General features: G+C 42.6%; 1 protein-coding gene across 1 annotated transcript in view; it reads left to right on the forward strand.

Moving 5' to 3' along the window:
- PSTPIP2 (proline-serine-threonine phosphatase interacting protein 2) overlaps nucleotides 1–24586 on the forward strand; it is a 93329-nt gene that overhangs the window by 14767 nt on the left and 53976 nt on the right. The window contains exon 2 of the mRNA XM_003267535.4: nucleotides 21402–21502. Coding sequence (XP_003267583.1) covers nucleotides 21402–21502 — 101 coding nt within the window. The remainder of the gene's footprint in view (nucleotides 1–21401; nucleotides 21503–24586) is intronic.

Here is a 24586-nt window from a genome sequence, read left to right on the forward strand (position 1 = left end):
GGTGGAGTTTGCAGTGAGCTGAGACTGCGCCATTGTACTCCAGCCTGGGTGACAAGAGCAAAACTCTGTCTCAAAAAAAAAAAAAAAAAAAAAGAAAAATAAAAGAAAAAAAAGTTTTAAATGTCTCCCGAGAAAGGTGGTGGTTAAGTCATGTGCACCTTCATGTGACTGAGCAATCTTTTCTCTGAGGGAGGCCCCTGTGGAGGGAGGGAGGGGTCTCTGCTGAGTGGGAGGCAGGCAGAGCCAGGGCTAGGCTGAGGCACTTGCCTTGCACATAAAATTTAAGGGGGTGCCAAAAAATCCCTCAGTAGTTTTTTTCCTTTGAGATGGAGTCTTGTTCTGTCGCCCAGGCTGGAGTGCAATGCCCTGATCTCAGCTCACTGCAACCTCCGCCTCCCGGGTTCAAGCAGTTCTCCTGCCTCAGCCTCCCAAGTAGCTAGGATTACAGGTACCCAACACTGCACCCAGCTAATTTTTTTGTATTTTTAGTAGAGATGGAGTTTCACCATGTTGGCCAGGCTGGTCTTGAACTCCTGACCTCAAGTGATCTGCCCACCTCGGCCTCCCAAAGTGCTGGGATTACAGGTGTGAGCCACCGCATCTGGCCAAGATAAATTGTTCTTTAATGTAATATTTTAAAAAATCAAAGTTAATGAGAAAAACCCTTCGAGGAACAAAATATCAAAACTTTATTTCTTTAGAGACAGGGTCTCACTCTTTTGCCCAGGCTGGAGTGCAGTGGTGCAACCATACCTCACTGCAGCTTTGAACTCTTTGGTTCAAGTGAGCCTCCTGCCTCAGCCCCCAGAGTAGCTGAGACCACAGGTGTGCACCACCACGCTCTGCTATTTTAAACATTTCTTGTAGAGACAGAGTCTTGCTGTGTTGCCCACACTAGTCTCAAACTCCTGGTCTCAAACTCCTGGCCGCAAGCGATCCTCCCACCCAGGCCTCCCAAAGCACTGGGATTACAGGCATGAACCACCACGCCTGGCCCCTCAAAATTGTAAAGAAAGACAGAATTGAACTCTGCACATGCACGACCATGCCTCATCCTAGTAGGGGCCCTGGAGGAGGGTGACGTTTTGGACTAATGGGCACTTTAAGGAAGCACAGGGCACAACAGAGGGAAGCATGGATTTGGGATGGGCAGGAAAAGCCTGGAGAGGGGAGCTAGAGAACATAAGTGATGATCCATTTTGCAAAGGGAATTCCTACAGACTCCCAGACCAGCTAAGGGATCTACGTTGCCGAGGGACCACCTGGACATAAGAAGTGGAGCCAGCACAGATTCCCCATCATCCCAGCCCCTGCAGGGCTGTGGGAGCTGTGGGAAGCCCACCTCTGCTGTAGAGAGAGAAAGGAGAGGGCAAGTTTGTGCTTGGGGCTCCTATAGAAGCTGTGCTAGTGAGAAGATGCACCTGCAGTTCAGTTAGGTACTTACTAAACAAGAAAGATACAGTCTAAATATACTCGGTTTTCCCGTGGAGTAGAAGCTTGTTTGCCTGCTTTCTCTACCTTTTTTTTCCTTATTCTCTTTTAAAAGTGATTTTTCCAGTATACAAATGAGAGTCTAAAAGTAAATTGTAAAAATATGGATAACTTTTAGACTTTACTACTAATAAAAAAATCCAAATTATACAGTTTTACTTATTAAATTTAGCAAGTTTTAAAAAGTATATCAAGTGTCAGTATCTTTCACTGGGGGATGGTGCAGGAAATGAGCATTTAGTCACTGTAGGTAAGCTGTTAGAGTTATTTTGGAGAGGATTTGGCTGTGTGCATTATTATCCTTAACAATCACAAATGTTGGCACTGGCTGGGCACAGTGGCTCATGCCTATAATCCTAGCACTTTGGGAGGCCGAGGCAGGCAGCTCGCTTGAGCCTAGGAGTTTGAGACCAACCTGGGCAACATCATGAAACCTCGACCAAAAAAATTCAAAATATTAGCTGGGCATGGTGGCATGTGCCTGCAGTCCCAGCTACTTGGGTGGCAGAGGTGGGAGGATCACTTGAGCCCAAGAAGGTCAGGGTTGCAGTGAGCTGTGATGACATCACTGCGCTCCAGCCTGGGTAGCAAAGTGAGGCTATACAAAGTAACAAATTAACTATTAATAATTCCAGGGATTAGGATTTGGACATCTTTGGGGGAGGGTGTCATTATCTGCCTACCACATTAGGTGATTGGAGGGAGAGGCACTGGATGTGTATGAAGGACAGAGGGACCATAGAGGACTTCTCTATGGAGATGACATTTGAATTGAGATGTGGTAAGGTCAAGCCAGCCTTCTGGATGGCTGGGGAAAGGGGAGAGATAACGGTGAGTCTGGAAAGGATCAGTGAGAGGAACAGAAAGACCAGTGCGACTTCAGTAGGAAGCAGGAACGGACCAAATTGCTGAAAATCAGTTGACAAGAGCCAATGTGCTGAAACGATCAAGTCACTAAAAACTAGTTTCTGTTAATTACCCACAAAGCTAAAATATGCTGTTGCCTCATTTTCAACAATTTTTAAAAATTAGTAGGTTTTTGGGAGGCTGAGGTGGGTGGATAACGAGGTCAGGAGTTCGAGACCAGCTTGACCAACGGTGAAGCCCCGTCTCTACTAAAAATACAAAAATTAGCTGGGCGTGGTGGCACGTGCCTGTAATCCCAGCTACTCAGGAGGCTGAGGCAGGAGAATCATTTGAACCCAGGAGGCAGAGGTTGCAGTGAGCCAAGATCGCGCCACTGCACTCCAACCTGGGCAACAGAGCAAGACTCTGTCTCAAAAAAAAATTAGAAAAAAAATTAGTAGGTTTTATTATTTAGAGCGGTTTTAGGTTTACAGAAAACTTGAACTCAAGCCCAGATTTCCCATCTGTTCTCCCTATTTTTCCTATTATTAACACCTTGCATTAATGTGGTATATTTGTTACAATTATGCACCAATATGGATACATTATTATTCAGTGAAGCTCATGGTTTATATTAGGTGTAGCTCTTTGTGTCCCATGGGTTTTGACAAATGAATAATGTCATATATCCACCATTATTGTATCATGCAGAGTAGTTTCACTGCCCTAAAATTCCCCTGTGCTCCACTTTTTCATCCATCACTCTTCCCTTAAACCCCTGGCAACCAATGGTCTTTTTACAATCTCTATAGTTTTGCCTTTCCTAGAATGTCGTATGTAGACATGGGCCACATAATGACGTTTTGGTCAACAAGAGACTGCATATATGATGGTGGTCCCATAAAATAATAATGGAGCTGCTTTATACAGATGTACCATTTAAAAACATCCTCCGTACAAGTATTTTTACTATACCATTTCTGTTTAGATATGTTTAGTTACATAATGCTCACCAGTGTGTTACAATTGCCTACAATATTCAACACAGCGACATGCTGTACAGGTTTGTAGCCTAGGAGCAATAGGCCATACCATATAGCCTCACTTTGTAGCAGGCTACACCATCTAGGTTTGTGTAACTATACTCTGTGATGTTCAAATAATGACAAAATCACCTAATGACGCATTTCTTACAATGTATCCCCATTGTTGAGTGACATATGACTGTAGCTGGAGTCATACAGTGTGTAGCCTTTTCAGACTGGCTTCTTTTACTTAGCGCTATGCATTTAAGATCCCCTCATGTCTTTTTGTGGCTTGATAGCTCATTTCTTCTTATCATTGATTAATGCTCCATTGTATGGATGTAGGAGTTTATCCACTCACCTATTGAAGGGTCTTGGTCGCTTCCAATTTTTGGCAATTATGACTAGAGCTTCTATAAACATTTGTGTGCAGGTTTGTGTGGGTATAAGTTTTCAACTCAATTTAATTGAGGTTTAGTTTCAATGAATCAGACTTAATGGTCTGGCTGAGCTGAATGTCATTTTCACATGTGTTTCACATCAAGATGTTTGCATACTCTGCTGTGCTCAAAACTCATGCAAGATGTTCATTAGATCAAGCTGGGTAAAAAATCAGCAAGTTAGAGAAGGAGAAAAGGGATTGGACTTCGACGAACATGTACTGAAAGAAACACTTCCTGTAAGTTGCTTCTAAAATCCTGACATTTAAGACTTGCTTAATTCTGAAATTTGAATATATAAAACATCCCCATTCCCATAAGTTATGGACTTGAACTAAACTGAACTTGGGCTGGCCTCAGTGAAATGGCAGTAGTGAAGTTAAAAATAAGCTTAATCTAAAACTTAATTTAAATGAAAACTTTGGAAAAAAACCTCAAGGACAACACAAAATGTCAATTTTATAAATAGTAAGTAGAAACAAGAGTCACATATTTCAAGGATTGGAGAAGGCTGACCCACTGAGACATGGAAGGTGAAAAGTTCTTGGAATAAACAATGGACACTTGGTGTTACTTGTCGGAGGCAAAGTTAATCAGTCTGATGTGTAAACTTGGAGATTACTTTTTTGTATTTATGTATTTTTGTTCATATGAGGAGTCTAAAGATTTTGGTCAACTTGCAATCTATGCTTGTTTGTTTTTTCATTTGTAAAAAGATGGAAATTAATGATATGATTGATCTCCAAGATGTACTCTACCTCTGATATCCTAGCACTCTAAAACTAGAGCACTGTAGGAAAGTAAACAGACTCCTTGATTACCTAGAACATTTAGGAGATGGGATAATCTTAGTAATTGTACCTTCTGATTCATTGATAATGAACACTGATTCATTTCTGGTTCAAAAAGTATTAGAAACTATAAATCTACTTTTGTCTGGGAAAATCCAAGTGTGGAGAACAGAAGGGAATTTGTTTTGGAGGATTCTTCCAATTATGCTTTGGGATTTGAAGATGGATAAGATGGAAGAAACTGAATGGGAATGAATGCACTGAGGTCAGGTTTTACCTTAGAAAAAGTTTTTGTTTTTTAAATTAACATTAAGCATTTTCTATTAACTTGCAATTTCTTGGGATAAAGAAGTAAGCCAAGGTTCCCCAGTTAGCAGCTGTGAAATGCATCCCAGCCTTTACAGGGTTGCGGTTAGGTCTTCAAAGTTATATGGTGTCATAAGCCTTCAATATTTGTTGCACTTTGCTTATCTGGCTCGACTAGAGGCTAGCTGATAGAGATCAAAGACCTTCAAAATTGTATTGTGGTAGGGATGTGACATAGTAGTCAGAAGCTGTTTGGAATTTCTATGGATTGGGCCCAAATGTTGTACTTGGAGTGAGAAGGAACACAAGTCAGCTGGTGAAGCAATGTTGGACATTCCCCTGGGTTTGACCTAGTTCAAGTTCCTAACTCCTAGTTCTATATTTGCTTTTGACAGTAGTGGCAGCACATTTGTTGTTTGATCTGGCTTGCTTTCTAGAGCTGCTGAGGTTTGGTATCTTACTCTGTTCCTCTGGTCCCATATTTGTGGACCTAGTTCCAGTTTTGGGTATAGCCACTTCCTGGCACTTGTCTGCCTGCCCGCTCCTGTCTTGGGCATGCCCAGGGGTTCTCAGGGAATGTCATGGATCAGGAGGAGACCCGTGGGGTCTGCATTTCACACATCTTGGACGCATCACTGATTTGCCCGGTAATATGACGCATCACTAATTTTACCCTGTGATATATGTGTTTGTTCACCTCTCAGGGATATCCAACAGAACTTCAACTTGTTTTTTATTAACTGGAAAAGTCTGAGCATTAACTTTAGTAATACACTCAGAGGTGGTTGAATGTTTATGAATTAAAACACCTACTTCAATTCTCAGGTTTTCTCTTTCAATGGAATTGTGAATTGAATTTCTCATGTCCCTAGGGGTTTGGGGTTTTTCTGGGATTTAGATCATATTGATGTTTAGATGGGTAATGTCAAACATTAACCAACTTTCTGAACATTGAAATCTACTGACTCTTATGCCTTCTATGTTAAGTTTCCAGGGATAATGGTCTTTCAAAAAGCCATGACCTCAACATACATAATAGAAAATAATCTGTGTTATTTTCAGTTTTATGTTCAATTTTTTTTTTCTTGAGACAGAGTCTTGCTCTGTCGCCCAGGCTGGAGTGCTGTGGCGCGATCTTGGCTCACTGCAACCTCCACTTCTCGGGCTCAAGCGATTCTCCCACCTCAGCCTCCCGTGTAGCTGGGATTACAGGTGCCCACCATGCACCCAGCTAATTTTTGTATTTTTGGTAGGAACAGGGTTTCACCACATTGCCCAGGCTGGTCTTAAACTCCTGTCCTCAAGTGATCCTCCTGCCTTGGCCTCCCAAAGTGCTAGGATTACAGGTGTGAGCCACTGCACCCGGCCTTATGTTCGATTTTTGTTATAAGAATCCAAACAGGCCAGGCACGGTGGCTCACGCCTGTAATCCCAGCTTTTTGGGCTGAGGCAGGTGGATCACCTGAGGTCAGGAGTATGGGACCAGCCTGTCCAACATAGTGAAAACCTGTCTCTACTAACAATACAAAAAATTAGCCGGGTGTGGTGGTGGGTACCTGTAGTCCCAGCTACTTGGGAGGTTGAGGCAGGAGAATCGCTTGAGCCTAGGAGGTGGAGGTTGCAGTGAGCCGAGATTGCACCACTGCACTCCAGCCTGAGCGACACAGTGAGACTCCATCTCAAAAAAAAAAAGAATCCACACAGTTCGGAGATAGAGATTGTCACTAGTACATGTATGGTGTGTCCCTTTCTTTTCTTTGCAGTTACATATAGTGGACCTGTACATTAACAAATATGAGCTTATTTATAATGGGCTCATATATATAACTTTCATTTTTCTCCTGATATATTGTATCTTGTTATGTTAATGTATACAATTCTGCTTTATTCTAATATCTGTTCAGTTTTCCATCATGTGATTGTGCATAATTTATTTAAATAATCTTTATTGCTGAATATTTAGGTTGCTTCCAATTCTTTGTTATTATCATTTTTATTTTATTTTATTTTTTGAGAAAGAGTCTCATTCCACTGCCTAGGCTGGAGTGCAGTTGTGCAATCACAGCTCACCTCAGCCTCGACCTCTCACCTTAGCATCCCAGGTAGCTGGGACCACAGGTGCATGCCACCATGCCTGGCTAATTTTTAAAATTTTTTGTAGAGATGGGGTTTTGCCATGTTTCCTAGGCTTGTCGCGAACTCCTGGGCTCAAGTGACCTGCCCACCTTGGCCTCCCATAGTGTTGGGATTATGACTGTGAACCACTGCACTTGGCCAATTTTTTGTCATTATGATGCTGCACTGAACATCCTTGTGTATGAATCTTTTCATGTTTGTGTAGTTATTTCTGTAGGGTAAACTCCTCATCGTCAAAGACTATACATATTTAAAATTTTAATGGTATTGCTAATTTCCTCCTCAAAAGGTTATGCCAATGTGCAGTTCTGCCAGTAGAATTTGACAGTATTTCCCTATAGTTCCTTGCCAATGTTAGAAATTTTCAACCTTTCCTAATTTGATGGATGAAAAATTATATCTTGTTTGTTTGCCTTTATTTGATTGTTAATATTGATTGTCTTATTTAAAAATTGCTTATTGACCCTTTTTCTTTTTAGAGTGTTGCCTGTTTATATCTCTTACTCACTTGAGAAAATTGGTTGTTCTTTTTTTTTTGTTTTGCTTTTTGAGATGGACTTTTGCTCTGTCACCAGGCTGGAGTGCCGTGGTGCAATCTCAGCTCACTGCAACCTCCGTCTCCCAGGTTCAAGCGATTCTCGTGCCTCCCAAGTAGCTGGGATTACAGGCACGTGCCACCACGCCCAGCTAATTTTTGTATTTTTCGCAGAGACAGGGTTTCACCATGTTGGCCAGGATGGTCTCGATCTCCTGACCTCGTTGATCCGCCTGCCTCGGCCTCCCAAAGTGCTGGGATTACAGGCGTGAGTCACCTCGCCCGGCCGGTTGTTCATTTTTATGGGATTGATTTTTAGGACTCATTATGCACATTAATCTTTGATTAAATATTATTGCTCTTTTTTCCTCCTTGTCATGTCTTTTTACATTGTTTGAATATCTTTTTTTTTTTAACTTTTATTTTAAGTTCAGGGACACAAGTGCAGATTTGTTACATAGGTAACAAACTTGTGTCATGGGGGTTTTAAGTCTATTACCCATTAGTCATTTTTTCTGATCATCTACCTCCTTCCACTCTCCACTCTCCATTCTCCAAGAGGCCCCAGTGTGTGTTGCTCTCCTCTATGTGTCCATGTGTTCTCATCATTTCGCTCCCACTTGTAAATAAGAACATGTGGTGTTTGGTTTTCTGTTCTTGTGTTAGTTGGCTATTATGCTGAATTTTGATGTTTTTAATTAAAGAAATTTAGATTTACTCTTGTAAATATAGTAGAAAGAATTCCTATGTGCTCTTCACTTGGACTCCTCAAAAGTTCTGTTCCTCTCTCTCTCCTTCTCTCTCTCTCTCTACACACACACACACCCCCACAGACACACACACACACGCTTTTTTTCTGAACCATTTGAAAGTCAAGAAGTAGGCATGATTTCCCTTTATCCACAAACATTTCAATGTGTATTTTCTAAATATAAGGATATCTTCTTATCACACAATCAATCACAATACAATGACAAATCAGGAAATAACATCAATATAATGCTATTAGCTAATATATAGACCCTACTCAAATTTCCCCAGTTGTTGCAATAATGTCCTTTCTAGCCAAAGAAGAAAACATTTCCCATTCAGGATTCCACATGGCATTTAGCTGCCAGGTCTCCTCCGTCTGTTTTAACCTGGAATAGTTCCTCAGTCTCTCTGTGTCTTTATGAATTTAGCATTTTTGAAGAGTACTGGAATGTTATTTTGTAGGATGTGCCCTGATTTGAGTTTGCCCGTTTCCTGATGATTAGATTCAGGCCCTGTGTTTTGGGAGGAACATGGCAGGAGTGATGCTGTGTTAATCTCAGTAACAGAAGGCACATGATGCTTATTTGCCCTGTTACTTGGTGGTGATAACTTTGATCCTTTGGTCAAGGTGGTTGTGTTAGCTTTCTGTTGCTGCTGTAACAAATTACCACAGACTTATGCTTAAAACAAGATAATTTATTACTTATGGTTCTGGAGGTCACGAGTCCAAAATGAGTTTCACTTGGCTAGAATTGAGTTGTCAGCAAGGCTGGCTCCTTCTGGAGGTTGTAGGGCAGAATCTCTTTACTTGACTTTTCCAGATTCTAGAGATTGCCTGTACTCACTGCCTTGTGGCCCCTTCCTCCGTCTTCAAGCCAGCTGTGTAGCATCTTCAAATCTCTTTCTCTGGCCTCTGTATTTGTCATTGACATCTCCTACCCTGACTCTATGACCCTCCTGGCTCTTTCTTAGGACCCTTGTAAATAGGTTGGATCCACTTGAATAATCCAGGGAAATTTTCCCATCCCAAGACATTAATGACATCTGCAATGTCGTTTTTGCTATGTGTGGAAGCATATTCACAGGTCCGAGGGACCAGGATGTGGACATCTTTAGGGGCTCTTATTTAGCCTAGCATAGTGTTATTTTCTAGTTTCTCAAATGTGAAATTACTGATTCTCCCTTTATAATTAATAAGTATCTTCAGGGGAAATATTTTGAAACCACATAAATATCCAGTTTCTTCTCAAATGAATACTAAATCCATTAGTCTTAACATCCATGGAAAATTCTTGCCTTAATCAATTATTGCTAAGACAGTTGCCAAGTGGTGATTAAAATTTTTTCCCAACTTTATTGAAGAACACTTGACATATAGTTATGTACACATGTTTTAAGTATGTAATTTGATAGGTTTTTTTTTTTTTTTGAGATGGAATTTCATTCTTGTTGCCCAGGCTAGAGCGCAATGGCGTGATCTCGGCTCACTGCAACCTCTGTTTCCCAGGTTCAAGCAATTCTCCTGCCTCAGCCTCCCGAGTAGCTGGGATTACAGGCATGTGCCACCGTGCCTGGCTAATTTTGTATTTTTAGCAGAGATGGGGTTTCTCCATGTTGGTCAGGCTGGTCTTGAACTCCTGATCTCAGGTGATCGGCCTGCCTCAGCCTCCCAAAGTGCTGGAATTACAAGTGTGAGCCACTGTGCCCTGCCAGTTCAATAGGTTTTGACATATGAATTACATTCATGAAACCGCCACAATGAAGATAGTGAACGTGTTCATTACCCCCCCGCCAGTTTCCTCATGGCCCTTTGACATCTCTCCCTCCGCATTATACCCTTCCCAGGCAGCCACTGATCTGCTGTCACTATAGATTAGTTGCATTTTCTAGAATTTGTCAAATTGGAACACAGTAAGTACTTTTGTTTGCTTGGCTTCTTTCTCTTATACTTATTTTGAGATTTATCCATGTTGTTGTATGTATTAATAGTTTATTCTTTTCTATTAGGGAATATTGTTCTATTTTAGGGACATACCATTGTTTATCCATAGACTTATTGTTTTGTTTTGTTTTGAGACAGGGTATCACTCTGTCACCTAGGCTGGAGTGCAGTGGCGCAAGCATGGCACAACCTCCACCTCCTGGCTCAAGCCGTCCTCCTGTCTCAGCCTCCTGAGTAGCTGGAACTATAAGCCTGTGCCATCATGCCTGGCTAATTTTTATATTTTTTGTAGAGACGGGTTTAGCCACATTGCCCAGGCTGGTCTTGAACTCCTGGACTCAAGAGATCTACCTGCGCTGGCCTCCCAAAGTGCTGGGATTACAGGCATGAGCCACTGCACTCAGCCTGGACTTATTAATGAACATTTGGGTTGTTTCAAGTATTTGGCTATTACAAATCGAGCTGCTGTGAATATTCATGTATAAATCTTTGTATGGTGGTTTTCTAATTCTATCTACATAATAGAACTGGCATTCTATTGTAAGGAAATCTCCCCTCTCCACCATGTTATTGTGGATTCGTGGAGTCTTATTTTATTTAATGCATTATAATATGTTACCATCTTTTTTTTTTTTTTTTTGTGATGTAGTCTCACTCTGTCACCCAGGCTGGAGTGCAGTGGCATGATCTTGGCTCACTGCAACCTCTGCCTCCCAGGTTCAAGCGATTCTCCTGCCTCAGCCTCCCCAGTAGCTGGGATTACAGGCATAATGCCCAGCTAACTTTTGTATTTTTAGTGGAGAAGAGGTTTTGCCATGTTGGCCAGGCTGGTCTCAAACTCCTGAACTCCAGTGATCTGCCCGCCTCAGCCTCTCAAAGTGCTGGGATTACAGGCATGAGCCACCATGCCCGACCATTACCATCACTATTAATCTCGATGTCCAAATTGTCCTAGATTTGGACAGTGGGAAGCTCCTTTAAACTGGATCCTATTTCCCTTTGATATATCCTCATCATTCTTTGAGCACTTCCTTGCTAACTGGCACGAAATGTTACAGGCTTAATAGGTAATTTCCCTGCCCCAGTTCTGGAATCTGCTGTTTCTCCAAAGAGTCCTGGTTCCATTAAGCAGAGAATAATATTTAGAAACTAAGATTTGTGCTCTAGGTAAGCTCGTTGCAATTTGTATGTTTCCAGGATTTCCCAACAGACAGAGCTAGGAAATACATTTATGCATGATGATAGCTCCAATTCCATTTCAACATCACAGGGTTTATTCTAGCTTTCCTTCACTTGTAGTTTTCATTCCCTTCTAGTAGTGTGCTGGCAGATGTTTAACAACTGGCTCTCCAGTGGATAAAAAGCCTGATAGGCAACGTTTGCCAGCATTCATGGTATAAAAGCTCCCTTCCATGGCCAGTTTCAAGCTAGCAACATGATATTACTGAATGGAGAATTAGAAAGAGATGTGTACAATTGGTTCTCACTAAGTAAGCCAGCTCTAGCATGCCACTGTTCCTTTTTCTATGAGAAACCTGGCTCCCATTATCCACAATAAGTAGTTTCAGAATTGCTAACCACACCATTGTGAAAAACAAGCTAGAATTTCATATTTGTACTTTTTTTTAATCTTTGGCTAGGAGTACATAGTCAAAATATTGTGTTCAAAATCACTTAGGTTGGCTGGGCACGGTGGCAGATCATTAACATTTAAAAAGAAATCCCAGAATTTTGATTTTAACTGGAATTGTTTTAACTTTCTAGATTTATTTGGGTAGAATTGACTCTTTCCATCTTTATCTAGGACTTAATTCTAGGCTGTATGGAGGTCTTCCTCTGTGTCTTTTGGCAATGTTTGGCAGTATTGCTTCAAAAAGACTTATTTCTAGGCTGCTCTGCCTATGGAGTAGCCATTCTTTTATTCCTTTACTTTCCTAATAAAATTGTTTTCACTTAAAAAAAAGACTTATTTCTAGGCATTTTAAAGATTTTGTTGGCATTTTGAACAGGATCTTTGTATTTTAAATTACATTTTAAAAGGTTACTGTTAACATACAAGAAGGCTGTTGCTTTTTTGTATATTTATATTTTGTTCCCAGTTTTTCACTTTAATCTCTGGTTTTCTAAGTAGATACTTGTATTAACAATTTCTGATATTTTTGTCTCTGTCTGTAGTGAGAAGTTGGGAAAGGCATTGCCCAGGAAGTGGAGGGCATTTAGAGGGCCTCAGAGCTATGCTTACCCTTTGTTTGTCTAACTTTTTATTGTGGAAGATTTGAAGACTGCTGGGGACAGTACCCTTTGCTGTTCTGGTTTTCATGCCCATGTTAGGCGCCTGTTGTGGGGTGGAGTCCTTGGACTAACTGCAACCTTGGCACAAATGTCACAACCAGCTGCTCTGCTTCCTCCTGGAGTGGGGCAGGCCACTGGCTGGGTTTCCAGTGACCTCCAAACACCCTACCGACTTCTCCGAGGCAGCTCTAGTTTCAGCCTCTGCTGATGGAGAGCTTGGGGGCTTAAGTTCTAGGATTGTGTTGGAAAAGTTTGCGTATTTTCTTCTCTGTCTTGTCTGGGTTGGAACACTGTCTTCTGACCTCTGTCTATCTAGTCCCATCTGCTTTTTCTATTGCAGAAATTCTTACAAATCTCCAGTTCCTCATTGGGCCCCTCCGTGTTTTCTGTTGTTGCTGTGGATCATGTGTTATTTCAGTGTGGCTTGGGAACAGATGTGCGATAAACAAAAAAGTTCGATTTGCCATTAAGGGATGGAGGTAGGGAGAAAGACTTCAGATTATAAACACATCCTTTTTTGCCAATGTGCCTGGTTTCGAAAAATCCAAATGTGTCATCCTTCATTTTTTTAATTCTTGAAGCAGTTGACAGACTTAAAGCATGTGATCTCCTTTAATCCTTCCAATAATCCCCATTTTACAGTCTAGTAAATTAACAGTAAGAGAGATTGAGTCTTTAGCTCAAAGTCACATAGTATGTGAATGGTAGAATTGCCACTCAAACCGAAGTGTAGCATGAAAGCCTGGGTGTGTTCCATCTAGAATTGCAAGGAAATGGACTAATGGACAAAGAGTTAGATATGGTCCTTGTCCTCAAATAAGGGAAGCTATGTAGTTGAGTGGTTTAAAAATTCAGACTATAGTCTGTTTCAAATACAGATTTTGAGCCTCAATGCCCTGTCCTTTATAGGAAGATAATAATGACACCTATGTCATAGGATTGTGGTAAGGATTCAACAAGATATTCCATGCAAAATACTTGATATGCTATTTGGCACATAGCAAGTACTCAGTGTATATTAGACATATTTTTGTTTTTGTTTTTGAGGCGCAGTCTCGCTCTGTTGTCCAGGCTGGAGTGCAGTGGTGTGATCTTGGCTCACCACAACCTCTGCCTCCCGAGTTTAAGCGATTCTCCTGCCTCAGCCTCCTGAGTAGCTACAGGCTACAGTACTCCTGAGTACTACAGGCGCACGCCACCATGCCTTGCTAATTTTTGTATTTGTAGTAGAGACGAGGTTTCACTGTGTTGGCCAGGCTGGTCTCGAACTCCTGACCTCATGATCTGCTGGCCTTGGCCTCCCAAAGTGCTGAGATTACAGGCATGAGCCACCGCGCCTAGCCCTAGACATAATTATTAATATTAATTAAAAATAATCCATATATGCAGAATTTGATCCATTTGGTTTTACCTCATAGAGTGGTAAGTAAACAGGAAAGAAAGATCAAGGTTGACAGCATAGGGAGGTAACATGAACTTCGTAGTCTTTGTCCCAAGTCTGCTGTTTTATAGCTGTTAATAAATAACTGAGAGATTTGGATAATATTGTTAGTTGAGAATTAAAATTTTTCATAGTGGTTGGAAGCAGTGACAAGGAAAGTGAATAAGGAAAGCTTCCTAGTGCCTTGTTTCCTCCACCTGTAAAACATAGAGCTCCTGTCTCACTGTGTTTGTGGAACATGTTGTGATTCTTTAATGCAAAGTGCAGCACACTTATGCACCCTATGCCCAGGCACCAAACAAACTGCAGCCTTTGTATGAGATGCAAAGTAACTGTCCTTCTCCCTGTTCTAGTGGGGCTCCCTGGGCTTCCAAAAGCCATCATTGCCAACTTGCATGTTTTACTCAAGATTGGAGGTTTTTTAAACAATGACATGCAAACCATGGAGGGTCTTCTCTGGCTTCTGCTTTGCACTTCTGACAGTCATTCTCTCACCTCCCCATTCTGTAGTGTTCTTTATTTTCACAGACCTGCATCCTGCTTTCTTCTGTTTATAAGCTCTTCTAGGCAGGAACCATGATGGTTCTTTTAGCCTTTTATATTTTGTATAGCCACAATTGTCAAACTGCATTCCAAGTCACTTGGAAGGTGTATAGAAGGGTAGAGACTGCCATGCCCCGCCCCAGGTTCAGAATTAGCAGGGCTGGGGTGGGACTGAGGGGTCTGCATGTTTAACAAGATCCCTGGAGCCCATGTCTGTAGAGGCTGTATAGCAGACATTATGAGAGGAGCGGGCTGGAGATGCAGCACAGAACTAGATGTGCGGATGCTCAGCAGCGGGACCTGTAACCCTGATGGTGGCTTTGGAGACTGCGGGTGCTGTTTGCTTCCCCTCTACTCCTTACGCTTCTGCCCAGAGGCCATGGGAGGATAGAAGAGGTGAAAAAGAGCATAGAAATAAGTTCTCAGAGGCCCTGCAGCATGGAATGAGTAGAGGCTTTTCCCCCCAGCAAGTTTATGCAGTCATTCCAGAGCCATTTGTTGGAAAGACTACCATTTTCCCACTGAATAGCTTTGGCAACTTTGTTGAAAGCCAGTTGACCATATATAAGTGAGTCTATTTCTGCATTCTATTCTGTTCTGTTGGTCTGTTTGTCTATCCTCTGAAAGGTACATACTGTTTCAATTACCGTAGCTTCAAAAAAAGTTGTTTTTTTGTTGTTGTTGAGGCAGGCTCTTGCTCTGTCGTCCAGGTTGGAGTGCAGTGGTGCAAAGCTCACTACAGCCTCAACCTCCTGGGCTCCAGCGAATCTCCTCCTTCAGCCTCCTGAGGAGCTGGGACTACAGGTGTGGGTGTGCATCACCACACCCGGGTCAAAAAAAGTTTCAAAGTCAGGTGGTATGAGTCCTCCAACTTTGTTTTTCTTTAAAAAAATGATTTTTTTTTTTTCCTATTCTAGGTCCTTGGTAATTCTTTATAAATTTTAGGCTTGACTTGCAAATTTCTGCAGAAAAGACTTTTGGGATTTTGATGGGATTGTGTTAGATCTATATATCAATTTGGGGAAATTGATATTTTAACACTATTCACTCCCTCAATCCACAAACATGGTATATATCTACCTTTATTTAGGTCTTCTTCCATTTCTTTTAGCTGTACCTTTTGTAATTTTCAGTGAAGAAATCTTGCAAAACTTCTTGTGTTATCCCTGTATAGTTTATCTTTTTAATGCTAATATAAATAAATGTTTACATTTTTTTCTTTCCTTTTTTTTCCCACTGGTATATAGAAATACAATAGATTTTTGTATATCAACCTTGTGTACTGCAACTTTGTTAAACTGACTAGTTTTAGTAACTTTTTTGTAAACTTCTTAGAATTTTCTATGTCCATAATCATGTTGTCTACAAATAAGGCAGTTTTACTTTTTCCTTTCCAATATGTATGCTCTTTATTTCTTTTTCTTGCCTAGCACTGGCTAGGACATACAGTGTGTTGAATAGAAGTAGTGAGAACAGACATCCTTGCCTTGTTCCTGATCTTAGGAAGGAAGTATTCTGTGTTTCACCTTAAACAGGCTGTTAGCTGAGGCTTTTTGTAGATACTATTTGTCAGATTGAGGACATTCCATTTTCTTAATGATTTGTTGATTTTCTATTTTGAGGTGGTATTGAAGTCTTTCAAATCCTTTTTCTGCATTATATGACTTTTCTTATATTTTTCTGTTAATATGGTGAGTTATATTAATTGACTTTCAAAAGTTAAACTAGGCCAGGCGTGGTGGCTCATGCCTGTAATCCCAGCACTTTGGGAGGCCAAGGTAGGCGGAATACAAAAACTAGCTGGGCATGGTGGCACACGTCAAGTGATGGCGGATCACTTGAGGTCAGGAGTTCGAGACCAGCCTGGCCAACATGGTGAAACCCTGTTTCTACTAAAAAAATACAAAAATTAGCTGGGTGTGGTGGTGCACGCCTGTAATCCCAGCTACTTGGGAGGCTGAGGATGGAGAATCGCTTGAATCCAGGAGGGGGAAGTTGCGGTGAGCGAGATCGCACCACTGTACTCCAGCCTGGGCGACAGAGGGAGACTCTGTCTCAAAAAAAAAAAAAAAAAGTTTAACTTGGTTAACTTGATCATAATGTGTTATACCTTTTGGCAAAGGTTTTTACAACTCTGTTTATAAGAGCTATTTTTCTGTAATATTCTTTATTTTTTTTTAAATAATGCCCTTATCGTTTTTTTGGTAACAGGGTTATGCTAGTCTCATAAAACAAGTTGAGAAGTATTTTTCTATTTTCTGAAAGAGTTTGAATGCAATTAGTGTTACTTTTTTCCTTAAATGTTTGATAGAATTCAACAGTGAATTCATCTGGGTCTAATGTTTTCTTTGTGGGAAAGTGTTAAATTATGTATTCAATTTCCTTAAACATATAGGGCTATTCAGATATCTGTTTCCTTCCTTCCTTCCTTCCTTCCTTCCTTCCTTCCTTCCTTTCTTCCTTTCTTTTCTTTTTTTTTTTTTTTTGATGGAGTCTCTCTGTCACCCAGGCGGAGTGCAGTGGCATGATCTCGGCTCACTGTAACCTCCGCCTCCTGGGTTCAAGAAATTTTCCTGCCTCAGCCTCCCGAGTAGCTGGGACTACAGGCACGTGCCACCACGCCTAGCTGATTTTTTGGTATTTTTAGTAGAGACAGGGTTTCACCATGTTGGTCAGGCTGGTCTTGAACTCCCGACCTCAGGTGATCCACCCGCCTTGGCCTCCCAAATTGCTGGGATTACAGGCATGAGCCACTGCGCTGGGCCGTTTTATTTTTTTTGAAACAGAGTCTCACTCTGCCGCCCAGGCTGGAGTGCAGTGGCACGATATCAGCTCACTGAAACCTCTGCCTCCTGGGCTCAAGTGATTCTCTGGCCTCAGCCTACCAAGTAGCTGGGACTACAGACGTGTGCCACCATGCCCAGCTGGTTTTTGTATTTTAGCAGAGACAGGGTTTCACCATGTTGACCAGGCTGGTCTTGAATTCCTGGTCTCAAGTGATCTGACTGCGTTGGCCTCCTAAAGTACTGGGATTACAGGCATGAGCCACTGTGCCTGGCCAGTGCCAGCCATTTTAAAAGACTCAATTTAAATTTTATTTATTCTCTTCTCTGATGACCCTAGCCTGTACCCTCTTGTCTACTGCATTCATTACATATTTTCTCTGTATAGTCTTATATACTAGCCTCTAATTCTCCTTGTGCACACATGTTTATTTTATGTACATGCCTTGTACTAACTCTCTAAATGAATGGTAGGAACTGATTGCAGGAACTCTATCTTATGCTGGCTCTGTAAACTTTTTAGTACTTTGTATTAGTTGATATGTAATTATCAGACATTTTTCAAACAGTATTAATATGGAAACTACTGCGGATGATAGTTTGGGCATAACCTAGATGTCCTTTAAGGAGTTAAATAATTTTTTTAAAAGATGTTAACTCATGATACCAAATAGTATATGCTAGAGGATGTTTTGGTGCATTGTGCAGCCCTTTTTCTTGGCCCTCCTCTTCTTATTTTTGTCAGTCAACTTACCACCCGTGTTCTCTGAGTAACATAGGCAGGAGTTTCCAGACAGTCCTCCACCACTTTAACTTGGCCTTCAGTACTCTTTGTTTTCTCCTGGGGATTTCCTTTCTTGGTTGCCTCTGTAGTCCAGCCACTCCTCTGAAGCAGCAATTCTGGGTTTTTTAAAGGCTGGCAGCTGGGAGGTCTGTGGTTTTGGTTTGTGTTTCCAGGAAACTCTGGCCTAGTTCCACCCGTGCAGTCTCACTCAAAGAGTTTCCTCATCCTTAATTAAGAAAAAGGGGCCAGGTGTGGTGGCTCATGCCTGTAATCCCAGCACTTTGGGAGGCTGAGGTGGGAGGATTGCTTGAGCTCAGAAGTTCAAGACCAGCCTGGGCAACATAGCGAAACCTCACCTCTCCTTAAAAAAAAAAAAAAAAAAAAAGTTAGCCAAGTGTGGTGGTGTGCCTGTAGTCCCAGCTACTTGGGAGGCTGAGGTGGGAGAATTGCTTGAGCCTGGGAGATCGAGGCTGCAGTGAGCCACGTTCATGCCAGTGCACTCCAGCGTGGGTGACAGAGTGATCCCCTGTCTCAAAATGAAAAAAAAAAAAGAAAAGAAAAGAGGAATCTCAACGTCTTTCTCTGGGAAGGGCAAAGACTCCGTCTACAAACCAGTTTTGACACTGACCATTTGGTACCCATTCATTCATCACTCAGGAATCTGTTTTCATTGTTCTCTTCTAATGCATCTGGCAGTAAGCACAATAGGCCTTTTCATTCTCGAGAATTTTACTGTAGGCCTTTGATGTGAATAATAAGATTTTTTGGGAGGGGATGCAGGGGTAGTTCAAAACTTGAAAGAAGCTGCAAGCACTTGCAGTAGAGTTGGGACAGAAAGGTATTCACAGGCATGGTAGCAAACAACAAATTCAGATGCTGGGGACTCTGAGAACCTAGAGAAGGGAGCACTGGGGCTACTCAGAGAAGACTTCGGGAAAACCTGGGAATTGAGGGGCTAGATCTGGATTCAGGAGAGGATAATGTTAGCATCGTCTTAGAGCTGCTGCTGAGTGCTGCATTTCAGGGGCAGTTAGATGCCTTCCTGGCAAAGACAGAGGGGTATGTATGGAGAAGGCCAGTGGACAAATGAGGCTTTGGTGGAAGCTGTTTTTTTTGGGCTTTCTAAGGTCTAAATTTGTGCTCAAACAACAGTCACAAAGCATAGAATTAAACATTTCTAACTTAGATTCATAACCTGTAAAAGTTTTGATGATTTTATAGGTCCATTTGAAAAATGCAAGGCGAAATGGCTCGTTAGGGTGCCAAGTTGAAATCAGCCCCAGGCCTGGGTCCTGCTGGGTCTTTCTGGGACTGCTGTCTGCTCCACTAGGCCATCATAAGTGGCAGCAAATGGAAGAGAGAAATTCTGCTTCTCCAGTGTCCAGGGCTGGGTAGAGAGGTATCTTTAGAAACCCCTTATTCCATACAGAGCCACACTTCCTTCTGCAAACTGGGGCTGGGAAGGGTTGGTCTGCCTTGGCTGGGTTGGGGTGGATGAGTTCAAAATTCCCCAGGGCACATCCAGAGGCCAGCTAACCAACCTCTTAGGGACTATAGTCTGAATCAGACAACCCCTTGTATGCATTTGGGGGTAGAAACCAGGGAACCAGCCTCCTTAGGGGACACTTTGGAGTGTTATTTAGTGTACTGATTTGTTGCTTTGGGGACTTGTTGGCTTGATTTTTAAAATGTACTGCATCTGAGGCTACTGGTTTGGGGGACTTAGCCTGGTCCCTCCAACCTTGGAGAGCACAGTAGAATAAAATGTAAATAAACTGCTAATGAAAAAATTTGGCCAGGCATAGTCGCTCACGCCCAGCACTTTGGGAGGCCAAGGTGGGCAGATTGCTTGAGGTCAGGAGTTCACGATCAGACTGGGCAACATGGCAAGACCCTTGCCTTTACTAAAAATACAAAAAATAGCCGGGTATGGTGGCACATCCCTATAGTCCCAGCTACTCAGGAGGCTGAGGCAGGAGGATCACTTGAGCCCAGGAGGTGGGGGTTGCAATAAGCCAACATCGTGCCACTGCACTCCAGTCTGGGCGACAGAGTGAGACCCTGTATCAAAAAAAAAAAAAAAAAAAAAATATATATATATATATATATATGTTCCTTCTCCCCTAATTGGGGCCAATGACCACGGAGAGCATGCTTCATGCTTCCCAGTGGACAGACAGCCCCATTCTCCCACTCCTGAGTCCTGGTTTCTGGCTCCTGGCTCAGAGCTGCTTGTCTTTTGTAGAGATACCCTTGACCCTCAGTAGCACTAACTGGTGGTAGGAAGAGCTATCAGGGTCAAGTTCAGTGGCAAGTTTAAGGACAGAGTAAAAATTGAATAGCACCAGGTTACATGGTCCTGCAGTATGAGTCAGTTTCCATCCAGCAGTATGAGGAAGCACATGACGGAAGGCTGGAGTGGGCGCCCAGCTCCTTCTCCCTCTCCTGGCCTGACTTTGGGCTTCAGTAGAGGATCCGTAGAGGGACCTCAGCCTAGCCAGCTCCCTCATCCATGTGCCTGTGATTCATCTGTCACTTCCTGTTTTGTGGCCCTTCAGTCTCATCAATTAAAAAACTCTTACACACTACATGTGTTCTTACTTCTCCCATTGTTTTTCTTGGCTACCTGTGTCTTGGAGGTAAAGTGTTACCGAACTGAACTTGGGTCTGCTCACTGGGCACAGCAAAGCCCAACACTGACACAAAGGTTTGCAGTTACAGAAAGAAAGGCATTTATTGCAGGGCACCAAGCAAGGAAAAGGGGCATGATGGCTTACAAGCAAGGGTTTTTAAAGGCAGGAATGAGGGGGTTTCCAAAGTGAGTTAGGGGCTGAGGAATTTGTGGAACTTCCTTATCCGTTTTCTGGTTCCAGTCTGTCGAAGGTCAACATGACTGTGATCGGCATTTGTCATCAGGTGAGAGTCCTGGTTTCTGAAAAACAACTCAAGGATGTATGTAAATATGTTATCTTTGTTTCCATAGGGAACAAAATACCTTGTGACCCTGACTTACTTGGGTGGCTTGGTTGGTGGATTATTCATTCACTTCCCTAATTTCTGGTTGCAGGGCTAGCTAGATACCTGGAATTTTCCTTGAAGGAACTGAAACATATTCCTTCATCTCCAGGGTGAGGGTGGAGAAGCCTGACAGGCTCCTAAGGGGGTCCCTGCATCATCTCAAAGTGAGTCAGCAACGTTCCATGGCCAGCTTCCCACCTCTTTTGTCCCATCTTCTCTCTGGCCTCGGGGCTGCCTTCTGTTCCTGGTCTGATGCCATATTGTCTTTCCCCCAGAGTGCAGACATCCTCAGCACCATCGGCTATGACAGCATTATCCAACATCTGAACAATGGCCGCAAGAACTGCAAAGAGTTTGAAGAGTTTCTAAAAGAAAGGTACGATGCTCTGTCCTCTCTGAAGAGGGTGGGCCAAGATGTCTCCACACAGACAAGGAACAATTTCCTATTTTTCATTTGCGTTTAATGGTTCTGAAGACCCTCTGCTCTAGGTTATGGAATGATACCCAAGAAGTACATGATACTTCTGTCCTAAAGTTCTTAGAAACAAGTTTGACACATAAGATTTATGATGAAACTGCGAAAGAATTATAGTAAGAAAAGAAATATACTTAATACTGTGGTACAAATAACACTGAAAGACCCCAGATGTAGCTTTTAGACTGCCGAGGAAGAGACTGCTGAGGATTGGCAAAGAAGGAAAGGAGAGGAAAGGAAAAAGGAAGGAGAGAGGGAGGGAGGGAAAGAAAGAAGGAAATAAAATAGAGGACGGGGTGGCTTCATGGAGGGGTAGTTCCTTGTGGTGGCCCTCAGAGGGTGAGGTGGATTTGACAGGTGAAGAAGTACCTGGATATCTGGGAGAACAGCAAGCTTGAGGTGGGAATCAGATGGCCCACGTGGTTAGAGGGAGGCAGAGTGCAGCTCAGAGACCAGGAGGATGAGGGGCTGTGGGAAAGCTGTGAAGCCAATCATGACGCTCCTGGGGGTGGCAGGGCATGGCAGTCCATGGGGAACTGGCATGGTTTAGAGGATTTTCTTTTCTTCTTTTTAAAAATGGATAAGATTTTTTAAAAAACAAAACTTAGTTTTGTGGAAACTTATTCATCTAGAATATTCCATTTTACAGAGGTTCTGGATGAAAGAATATGTTAAGAGGATTTGGGGCCAAAGATCAGGATCCTTGCCAAGATTCAAATTAATGAACAGGTTCTATTTGTAAGGCAGTAAGGGAAAGGCTCAGAACCCAGAGATACAGACATCAAAGCATTTTCGGTCAACTCTCTCACTTTCTACTCAAGAGAAAATTAGGTAACGATCAAACTTACTCACTCTGGTTGCCCAGCCCTTGGGTGGTGAGGCCTGTCTCCTTGAGCCATCCCAAAGGTCTGGAGGACCTGGAGGCCTGAGGAGGGGTGAACCGAGAGAGGCTCGGCTACTGTCAGCCCCGTGGAGCTGGCCGCTGCTCCTCCCCCTTTAAGAGAGCAGCTCCCTTCTTTTCTACCCAAGATGGTTGACAGTGTTGACATCCAGTTAAATGTGCCTTTCTTTTTACAAACACTGGCAGTGGACTTCCTGCTTCCTTCAACTGTGCTAGGACAAAGAGTTTCATGAACATGAAGGATCTAGAGATTGCAGAAGACTCTGCTTTTTTTCTGTTCCTCCCCTAGTTATGGCTTCTATAAATTTCCTCCTGGGAATGAAATGGCCTTGGAATACATCTGCAGAGGAAGGAAGTGTCTGTCGGCTCAGGACCCCAGGCACTGACTGCCTGGGGGACCATCCAAGGGCCCCCTGATACAGTGGGGTTTGTCTAAATCAGTGGCTTCCATACGTTTTTGAATGTAACCCTCAAAAAAAATATTTTACGCAGCCACCCAGTACACACATACATAAACAAAACAATGAAATAGGACTACCCTGTTAATTTATCCAATTGTATTTAATTTAAAAATGCCAGTCTTCCAGCTATTCAGGAGGCTGAGGTCGGGGGATCACTTAGCCCAGGATTTGAAGGTTGCTGTGAGCTATGATTGCACCACTGCACTCTAGCCTGGGTGACAGAGTGAGATCCTGTCTTTCAAAAAAAAAAAAAAATTGCTGGTCATAATCCACTGAATTGATTTATGGCTCACAAATGGGTCATGACCCACAGTTGAAAAACGCTAGTCCAGATAGGATCCCAAAGCTAAGATCTCGCTTTTAAAATCGATTCACAAAAATACATAAGAGTAGGAAATAAATGGAGAATAAAAATTATTGATTATTTATATTGTATTTCTAGTATATGTTCTCTTTTCTCCCATGGGTTTTATAGCAAAAAGAAGTCAGTCTTGTGTTTTCCAATTTTGAGGAAGAATCTGCAGGCATTAGATCAGAGTGTCAGATAGGCATGCCCTGAGCGTGGAGATGGAGCCCCTGAACGTGTGGCCTGCTTGGCTTTGGGCCTCTGTTCCTGGTGGCACGCTTGCAGGAAGGAAGCTGCGGTCATTGAGCCTGTGTGTTTGTTCCTCCACTGTGTCCTGTTCAAGGGTAATTCATATGCAGAAGGACAGTCCAGGCGTGGGTGTCCAGCTTTCCTCTTGTTCGGGTGGGTGCAGGATGCTTGTGGGAACTGGGACTCAGTTGGCTGCGTTTGTGCCATAATCTAATCTGACTGAAACATCCTCCTTGAGTCTTAAACATTATTTGACTGAGCTGTCATAAATTACATGTAGAGGCCGGGCGTGGTGGCTCACACCTGTAATCCCAGCACTTTGGGAGGCCGAGGCAGGCAGATCACCTGAGGTCGAGAGTTCGAGACCAGCCTGACCAACATGGAGAAACCCCATGTCTACTAAAAAATACAAAATTAGCTGAGTGTGGTGGTGCATGCCTGTAATCCCAGCTACTCAGGAGGCTGAGGCAGGAGAATTACTTGAACCCGGGAGGCGGAGGTTGCAGTGAGCTGAGATCTCACCATTGCACTCCAGCTTGGGCAACAAGAGTGAAACTCCATCTCAAAACAAAAACAAAAAACAAACAAACAAAAATTACATGTAGAACCTTGGGATATTTGTGGTTCTTAGAGACAAGAGGCAAACACACACAAATACAGGGGCAAAGATAACAGACTGTCATATGTAATAATTATTTTTGAACAACCACCTCTCGTCCAATGTCATCCATTATTTATTATTTTGAGTTCATCAATTTTAATACACATACATTTATAACACTTTTACATGGTACATGGCTAAACATGCCCTATATGTAATGGGGTACTTTTAAGACTTTCCAGAAGTGTCAGAGTCCTACCATGGGCCTCTTGAATTTCTGGCAGTTTAACCTGCCCAGAAAGTGGCAAGGGGAAGGGGGAGATACTATACATCCTGGTGAGCTCCCCAGCCCTGCTCTTCCCTGGCTGGAACCCAGCACTGCACCCCTCCATGCCACATTTTACCTCCATTGCGGAAACTAGGAAAT

Source organism: Nomascus leucogenys, chromosome 4, assembly GCF_006542625.1.
Source record: "Nomascus leucogenys isolate Asia chromosome 4, Asia_NLE_v1, whole genome shotgun sequence".
NCBI lineage: Eukaryota > Metazoa > Chordata > Mammalia > Primates > Hylobatidae > Nomascus > Nomascus leucogenys.